Source organism: Syngnathus leptorhynchus, chromosome 13 (assembly GCF_054491065.1).
Source record: "Syngnathus leptorhynchus isolate UIUO chromosome 13, UIUO_Slep, whole genome shotgun sequence".
Lineage (NCBI taxonomy): Eukaryota > Metazoa > Chordata > Actinopteri > Syngnathiformes > Syngnathidae > Syngnathus > Syngnathus leptorhynchus.
This window is the reverse complement of record NC_141207.1, coordinates 8,276,810-8,285,361: the sequence shown is the minus strand read 5'-3', so window position 1 is coordinate 8,285,361 and position 8,552 is coordinate 8,276,810. Positions and strand designations below refer to the sequence as shown.

Below are 8,552 nucleotides of genomic sequence, written 5' to 3'. Positions count from 1 at the left end.
GCTAAGTCCTCTTCTCTCCTTTTCTAATGTGCCCTTCCACATCTCATCAATGCTGGATGGAGACAAAGAATGGCCACTTAGGTTAAGAGATCTTGTCACGGATGTGTTTCCATGTTTCTTTGTAAAGGACCCGGCTTCAGTTTTTTGAAGCTCTTCAAGTGGAGATGGTAGGTCCGGATGTTTGGAGAGATCAGAGAATTGGGTCCTCAGTTCCGTCCATCGTTTCTCAGCTGAGGGGCCCTCAGTTGACCTCCTGAAGGGTCTCGGGGCAAGAGATGGGTACTTGGCACTGTCAGAGGAACCACTTTTTGTAGTCATTATGTTGACTCCTAATGAACCCCTTGGGGGAGTATCATTTCCAGAGTCTGGACTGGAAGTGGTTTCTGGAGCAACATATAGCTTCTGGTATCTAGCTGTATAAGGTAACTGGTATCTGGCACTATCTGAGGAACCGTGTTTTGTCACTATGTTCACCCCTGATGGATCCATGTTGAGAGTATCATCCACAGTCCCTGAATCAGGAATGGTCTTTTGGCCAAGAACTGGGTTCTGGTATCTGGAACTGTAGGAGGAACCAAGTTCATTCCTGTTGGGGGAAATATCATACCCAGATCTTGGATTAGGAATGGTCTCCGGGGCAAGAGATGGGAGTTGGTATCTGGTACTATAGGAGGAACCATGCAGTGTAGTTATTACATCAGTGTGTCGATCCACGGTGGAGGTATCATTTGGTGGAGATGAAGCTTTCATAATTAAACGTCTGTATTGTATCGGTGATTCACTAACCGACATCCTTGCAGCTTCTGTCATTTCTGTTTCACATGTCACGTCTGTGAAGCCAACTACTGTCTGCTTTTGTTTTGTTGCTCCAAAGTCACCTTCACTGAGGGGCACCACGGGTGGTTCATGTGCATGCGATGTGATATCAAGACGCTTCCTAAAGCGAGAGAACCCAAGATGCATGTTGGCCCACCGTGACTGGAGCTCTGGATTTATCTCTGGGGTCAGGCTGCTGGTTTTGTCCCCCACGGTCTCAGGTACATTGACATATTTTTCTAATTTGATGACGGGCTCTCTTTTGGGACTTTGAGGGACAATCATCACAGGGGATTTAAAGGAACTCTTGTTTTCATCTTTGTTCTCGTTGTCACTGTCACTTGCAGGGTCCTTTGGTTTGTCATACCAAGCCTCAGATGAAACGCTATCAGGAGCCAGTTGTGCCTGTGGAGATGGTGCTCTGATATCCAAACGTCTGCGGACAGCAAAATATAACGGTGGCACTCCCTGTGTCTCCGTGGCATTAGCATCGTCTTGTTCGTTCGAGGTGCTTATATCTCTACCAAGGTCCACCAAGGGCCATGTTGTTCCTGTGGACTCAACTTGGCTTGGTGTGACCTCACTATTGCTCCTGGAGAGATGAACAGGAGACAGCAATGGGGCTTTTATGTCCAAACGTCTTTTTAGTTGAGGATAATACCCGAGACTTGTTTCTTGGTCCTGGCTTGTGTTCTCATAGAGGACATGTTGCAACGATTCAGGGTACTGGTTTGTTTCATCCCCAGTACTTGAGGAGGGGGGGAATGACGATTTGAAATCTAGACGTTTGATTCGATGAAAATCAACAGTAGGGCTTTCTGTTTCCAGATCATGATGATTGGAGGATTCAGATCTTCCCTTGTGTGGTTCGTTGTACCTTTGTGTTTGTACGCCCTCAATTGTGTCATCCTCAGTGTCGCTACTGGAGGTCAACGCTGGTGATGGTGCTTTAATTTCTAAACGTCTCTTGATTCTGAAAGAATCCTCAAGGTCAAGCGATGGCCAAAATCCTCGTGGATCATCCCCTTGTGTTTGCAGTTCTGTCATGGTGTACCAAGCTTCATTTGCAGTCCCTTGTTCATGTTTAATGCTGCTCGGTGATGAATCTGGAGTTGGTGACAGCACTTTGAAATCTAAACGCCTCTTAATTCTGAAAGAATCCATAAGCTCAATCGAGGGCCAAGATGATTGTGGGTTAGAGCTTGGTCTTAGTGATTCTTTTATTGAATGCCGAGGGATCCCTAGCTCCTCTTTATTTATGACATGATGAATCATTTCATATTGATGGTCGCTGCCGGACAAAGAATCTGAAGATGGTGGAGGTGCATTTATGTTTAGACGCCTCTTGATTCGGAAAGAATCTTCAAAATTGAGAGAAGGCCATGGAGATGATGGGTCATGACTGGATGTTGGAGGTGCTTTCATGGGGTACCTAGATACATTTGTGGTTTCCTCGTCCTGTTTTGTGATGTGATTGGTCCTGGACATTGAATCTGGAGATGGTGACAGTGCTTTGACGTTTAGACGTCGCTTGATTTTGAAACCACCGTCAAGATCAATAGAAGGCCAAGGTGATTGTGGGTCATAACTTGATGCTGGAGGTGCTTTAATTGGGTAGCTCGTTACTTTCAGGATATCTTGCTCATGTTTTGTAGGTTGAATGATGTTACTGCTGAATGATGATTCTGAAGTTGGTGACGGTGCCTTGATGTTTAGACGCCGCTTAATTCGCAAAGGGCTATCAAGATCAACAGAAGGCCAAGGTGCTTGTGGTTCATAAGTTGATGTTGGAGGTGCTATAGTTAAGTACTGAGTTTCTTTGTTGGTTTCCTGGTCCTGGTTTGTGGTGTGTTTGGTCCTTTCATTTTCAGTGTCACTGCGGGACATCGAATCTGAAGTTAGTGGCAGTGCTTTGACATTTAAACGCCGCTTAACTCTGAAAGTACCATCAAGATTAACTGAGGGCCATGGTGCTTGTAGGTCATACCTGGATGTTGGAGGTGCTGTTACTTTTGTGATTTCTTGCTCCCCATTTGTAGGTTGATTAGTTGTTTCATACTCACTGTCGCTTCTGAACGACAAATTGGAAGTTGGTGATGGTGCTTTGATATCTAGACGCCTTTTAATCCGGAAAGAGTCCTCAAGATTGATTAAAGGCCAAGGTGCTTGTGGATCATGACTTGGTCTTGGTGACCCCTTAGTAGTCCCTTGCTCCTGTTTCAAGGTTGGTGTCTCTGAATTCCGTGGCAGAACCTTGACATCGAGATATCTTTTAACTCGGAAAGAATCCTCAAGCTCAATAGAAGGCCAAGGGGCTTGTGGGTCATAACTTGGTGCTGGAGGTGATTTAATGGGGTTACTTGTTACATTTTTTATCTCTTGCACCTGCTCAGTGATGGGATGAGTAAATTCATCCTCACTGGATGATAAATAGGAAGTTAGTGATGGTCCTTTGATGTCCAGATGCCTCTTAACTCGGAAAGAATCCTCAAAATCAATAGAAGGGGCTTTTGGATCATAAATTAGCATTGGTGACACTTCGGTGGTGTACTTAGTCATTTTAGTGATATCGCTGTTGCTGTTGGATGATGAATCAGACGGTGAAGGTGCTTGGACATTTAAACGCCTTTTGATTTTGAAAGAATCCTCAAGATCAATTGAGGGCCAAGGTTGATGATAACTTTGTGTTGGAGGGTGCCTAGTTACTTCGCTGGTGTCTTGCTCCAGGTTTTCAATTTGATTATTCATTTCATTATCACTGTCGGATGATGCATCCAAAGTTTGTGATGGTACTTTGACATCTAGTCTCCTCTTAATTCTGAATGAATCCTCAAGAGTAGTAGAGGGCCAGGGTGCTTGTAGGTCATATTTTGGTGTTGGTGATGCTTCAGTGGGGTACATAGTTACTTCAGTGATGTCTTCCTTTTTCTCTGTGATATGATGAATTTCATACTCACCGCTAAACGATGAATCTGAAGGTGGTGGAGGTGCTTTGATATCAAGACGCCTCTTGATTCGGAAAGACTCCTCAAGATCTATTGAAGGCCAGGGTATTTGTGGGTCATAACTTTGTGTTGGTGACATTTGAGCAGGATACCGAGTAACTTCAGTGCCTCCTTGTTTATGTTCTGTGATGTGGTGAGTTGTTCCATGATCACTGTCACTGCTAAACGATGAATCTGAAGGTGGTGGAGGTGCTTTGACATCAAGACGCCTGTTGATTCGGAAAGAATCCTCAAGATCTATTGAGGGCCAGGGTGTTTGTGGGTCATAACGTTGTGTTGGTGACACGTGAGCAGGATACCTAGTAACTTCAGTGCCTCCTTGTTTATGTTCTGTGATGTGGTGAGTTGTTCCATGATCACTGTTACTGCTAAACGATGAATCTGAAGGTGGTGGAGGTGCTTTGACATCGAGACGCCTCTTGATCCGGAAAGAATCCTCAAGATCTATTAGGGGCCAATGTGAGTCTCGGTCATAACTTAGTGTTGTTTTATGCTCATTGTTGCTGCTGAACGATGAATCCAAAGGTGGTGAAGGTGCTTTGACGTTTAGACGTCTCTTAATTCTAAATGAATCCTCAAGATTAATTGAAGGCCATGGTGTTTCTGGGCTATAACCTGGTGTTGGAGTGGCTTTATTGGGGTTACTAGTTACTTTTAGGGTCCCATGCTCCTGCTTTTGAGTGTAGTACATTGTTTTATCTTCAATTATGGAAGTTGAACCAGAAGTTGGTGGCATTGGTTTGACGTCAAGACGTCTTTTGATTCTGAAAGAATCTTCAAGATCAATTGAGGGCCAAGGTGATTCTGGACTATAACCTGGTGTTGGAGTGGCTTTATTGGGGTTACTAGTTACTTTTAGGGTCCCATGCTCCTGCTTTTGAGTGTAGTACATTGTTTTATCTTCAATTATGGAAGTTGAACCAGAAGTTGGTGGCATTGGTTTGACGTCAAGACGTCTTTTGATTCTGAAAGAATCTTCAAGATCAATTAAGGGCCAAGGTGAATCTGGGCTATAACCTGGTGTTGGAGTGGCTTTATTGGGGTTACTAGTTACTTTTAGGGTCCCATGCTCCTGCTTTTGAGTGTAGTACATTGTTTCATCTTCACTGTCAATAATGGAAGTTGAACCTGAAGGTGGTGACAGAGGTTTGACATCAAGATACCTTTTAATTCTGAAAGAATTGTCAAGATCAATCAATTGTGTGCCATAACTTCGTGTTGGAGGTGGTTTAATGGGGTAACTAGTCCCTTCAATGGTCCCTTGCTCCTGTTTTTGTGTGTAGTACAGTTTTTCATCTTCACTGTCAATACTGGAAGTTGAATGTGAAGTTGGCGACAGTGGTTCGACATCTAGATGCCTCTTAGTTCTAAAAGAATTCTCGAGATCAATTGCAGGCCAAGGTGCTTTTGGGTCATATCTCGATGATACATTTGATGGAGACTGTGGCACGCTGGCCCATGTTACCTCTTCACTGTCACTGTTCCAAGCTGAATCGGGACGCGTTGACTTTACATTTAAATCCCTTTCAATGTAAGGATTCTGCTGAAGGTCAATGACGGCGGGCCACCTAGTGTCTTTGGGCTTTGATTCATCCTCAGAGTCTTCGCCGGATGAGGAATCTAATGTTAGTGACGGTGCTTTGATATCTAAACGTCTTTGGACTGAGATGGTATCGTCAAGATCAATCGCTGGCCACTGCGTTTGGGAATCAAGTTGTTGTGATTCTTCACTGTCACTGCCGGAGAAAGAAGTTGAAGGTACGACTGCTGCTGTGACCGCACTTCCTGTCGTGTGTTTATCCCCGAAGCTTCTCTCACGCACTTTGATATCCATACGTCTCTGGACACGCATGGAGTTCTCTAAATCAATTTCAGGCCACCAAAGTTCTCTGTCCTGATTCAGGCTATGTTCATATCGATTCTCAGACTTCAAACTAGCGAGATTGTCAAAGACCTTGGTTTCAGCGTAGCTTCTGCTCACCTCCTCCTCATCATGCAGATCTTGGTTGACAGTGTATTGCGTTAGTTCGTCGTCACTCATGTACGAACTGGAGCCGGACGAGTGTTTTCTGCTCAGTCTTGGCATAATTTGTCGGGTGTAGTTAGAAGAAGCCATGGGACTGCTGGTTCTCGGAGATGTGCTGCGGACAGAGTCGCTGAAGTCAAATTGTTCTTCCTCATCTTCGAGTTCCACTGTTTCACTGTTTTTCGCATGCTGTGCATAATCTACAATGGGTTCAGAGGAAACTCCTGGAATTTCTTTCATGGAAATTTGAGGTATATCTGATGTGTTTTCATAAAGAGTGTCCACTTGTTTTTGATCCTTGTCAGAAAGTGAAGAATCAGACAAAGTTCTCGTGAGGTTTTGGTCCGAAAGACCTCTTGTATCCTCTGAACTGCTTTCCTCCAGACTTTTCTCAAATACCGAATCTCTATCTACAAGCATTTCATTTTCAACTACTTTAGCGTTTACTCTTGTGTCATGTTCCGTGTCATAATATTTAACATCATTTTCTTCCACCGTGCTGAACGTAACTCTCCTTTCCCTATGAGGGCGCGACTCCTCCGGTTCTTCCAAGTAGGCCTCGTTGTCGTATTGTTTCCCTTCGGCCGACGAGGCAGTGTTTTCAGATGTTTTCTTTCTGGTGATCCTCTTCCAGAGAAGATCGATACAAGGTCTTAGGACAACTCCCAGGATGAAGGCGAACAGAAAGGTGATGAACACGGACAAACACACGGCTAACGTCAAGTCGGACTTTGTCACGTTTTGGTTCCTTACTTCACCTGCGAGTCTCTCTGCTACACTTCGAACTTTTCTGCTAGTTCCTGCGATACGAAGATGAAAGATGGACACCACCTGGTGGTCCTTGGACAAACACACGTAAAGACCAGTGTTTTTCTCTGTGACGGCGCTGACGAGGAGACCAGAGTTAGGTTGGTTCCCAGGTGCCAAACCAGCAGGCGTCCACCATAATTCACCTGAGAAAAAGACACGAGTCGCTCATTTGGTTTCAATAGTAAAGAGGATTTTTTCAGCTGTTACCTCTTGTGGTGCAGGACAGCAGAACATCAGAACCTTGTTGTACCGTCACATCTTGTGGTTCCTTTTCAGTGCTCCAACAGTTCAAATCATCATCCTCCAGGTGTAGAACGTCGGCACCTGCGAGAATAGGTGGGGAAGCGCAAACCAAATCCCAGGAATCTGACCCCCTGTTCCTGTCAATAGCCATCCATCTTCTTATGTTCCGCATGATGCAGTTACAGTGCCACTTGTTTCCAGTTAGGTGAACGTCGGTCCCGATGGCGCGTAGAGAGAAGTAGATTGAAGGGTCGAGGCTGGTCAACATGTTGAAGCTCGCGTCGAGAATCTGCCATGAGACAAATAATGCATGTTCCTTCCCAAGACTGAAGCTAATCTTTAGGGTTTACTTTTATTTTAATAGGCGTTTATTTACCTCGAGCTGGTGTAAATGTCTGAAGGCATTCGGGTGCAGGCTGCTGATGAGGTTGTGTCGGATGTGAAGCTCCCGTAGCCCATGCAGGTTGTCCAGTTCTCCTAGCTGGATGGTGGTAATGTTGTTGAAGGACAGTTGCAGGATCTCCAGGGCCTCCATAGCACTCAAGCCTTTCGAGCACAGCAGACCGTAAAGAATGAAGTCTCCATGAGAAGGACTAACTCCACAATCATGCTGTATTTTACTTCTCTTTGGATTGTTTTTTTGTTATTTTTTGGGGTGAATACAGAAGATGATCACCATCAAGTAGGAAACACCTCACGTATGGATAGATAAGAAAACTGATCATGTGAATAAACTCAGCTGTCAAGCTTCCTTCCTCCGCATGTCTGTCACATGTCGAAGTTGACGGCGAGTATGACACAATTTATTGTTTTATTGTACACTTGTCGCACAGTTATCGGAATAAGTTTTATGACCACAGAAAATGTTTTCTCTTTTGTTTTTATTTTCTAAAAATATTTGCAGTGATATTGTAATGAAGTCAAATTCATTAAATCCTTTTAAATGACTATGTTATTTGAAGGCGTTCCACAAAAATATGCCATATTTCCAACTTCCATTTTCACTGTTGTTTTTTTAAAACCTAGGATCATAATGATTAATACAGGAAGTATTTACAACCCAGTGACTCACCCCGTGGTAGTCGTCGTAGCTTATTCCTCTCCACAGATAAGACTTGCAGGTTGGGGGCCCAGGAGGCGCACCCTCGACCCTGAACACGTCCGTGGATGCAGAGCGACAGGCGCGCGATGCTGTTATTGGCCAAGCGAAGGCTACGAAGCCGAGGAAGCGTCCGGCGGAGTAGCGTCGCCCGTTCTAGGTGGTTGTGGGAAATGTCCAGATCAGCCACAGAGTCCAGATTTTGTGGCAGAGTCCAAAGACCCGCCAAGGAGCAGTTCAACACGGATGACCCGGGGCACGAGCAGGTTGGCGGGCAATCCAGAGAGTGATGGCGGAGCCCGGAGCAGGTGAGCAGCAGCGACAAAACGATCAGAACCCGAGCCATCATCAGTCCGCTCCATATAATCCACACCGACCATCTACTGGACACATCTGATGTGCTTTAAACATCACGGCCAAAGTCTGCTCATGTATATCCCCGCCCAAAGACTGCATTCAATCATTTACGCGGAGTTACTGTCTTCTCCTTTTCACGCCGAGATAAGTGCGTTCCTGACGGCCGAGCCCGCACATTCTATTCCATCATAAAAGG

General features: G+C 45.0%; 2 protein-coding genes across 2 annotated transcripts; both read right to left on the bottom strand.

The window, feature by feature from the left end:
* Positions 1-241: 241 nt before the first annotated feature.
* LOC147047442 (uncharacterized) lies at positions 242-5,862 on the bottom strand. Its single transcript, XM_085928560.1, has 4 exons — positions 5,803-5,862; positions 5,287-5,309; positions 475-5,131; positions 242-289 (listed from the first exon to the last, which is right to left on the bottom strand). The coding sequence occupies exons 1-4, from the start codon at positions 5,860-5,862 to the stop codon at positions 242-244; spliced, it is 4,788 nt and encodes a 1,595-aa protein (XP_085784686.1).
* Positions 5,863-6,736: 874 nt separating this feature from the next.
* On the bottom strand, positions 6,737-8,366 carry LOC147047441 (uncharacterized). Its single transcript, XM_085928261.1, has 3 exons — positions 7,973-8,366; positions 7,277-7,446; positions 6,737-7,189 (listed from the first exon to the last, which is right to left on the bottom strand). Exons 1-3 carry the CDS (start codon positions 8,346-8,348, stop codon positions 6,854-6,856), a joined length of 882 nt encoding a protein of 293 aa, XP_085784387.1. The 5' UTR covers positions 8,349-8,366; the 3' UTR covers positions 6,737-6,853.
* Positions 8,367-8,552: the final 186 nt, after the last annotated feature.

Bases quoted from the DNA above. Each gene is read 5' to 3' on its own strand.
- LOC147047442 (XM_085928560.1), bottom strand. From the start codon at position 5,862: ATGAGTGACGACGAACTAACGCAATACACTGTCAACCAAGATCTGCAT. The intron at 5,132-5,286 runs GTAACATGGGCC...TTCAACTTCCAG, and splicing joins GGAACAGTGACAGTGAAGAG to TATTGACAGTGAAGATGAAA. The intron at 290-474 runs GTGAACATAGTG...TTCCTCTGACAG, and splicing joins TCAACATGGATCCATCAGGG to TGCCAAGTACCCATCTCTTG.
- LOC147047441 (XM_085928261.1), bottom strand. From the start codon at position 8,348: ATGATGGCTCGGGTTCTGATCGTTTTGTCGCTGCTGCTCACCTGCTCC. The intron at 7,447-7,972 runs GTGAGTCACTGG...TGTGCTCGAAAG, and splicing joins GCTACGACGACTACCACGGG to GCTTGAGTGCTATGGAGGCC. The intron at 7,190-7,276 runs GTAAATAAACGC...GTCTCATGGCAG, and splicing joins GACATTTACACCAGCTCGAG to ATTCTCGACGCGAGCTTCAA.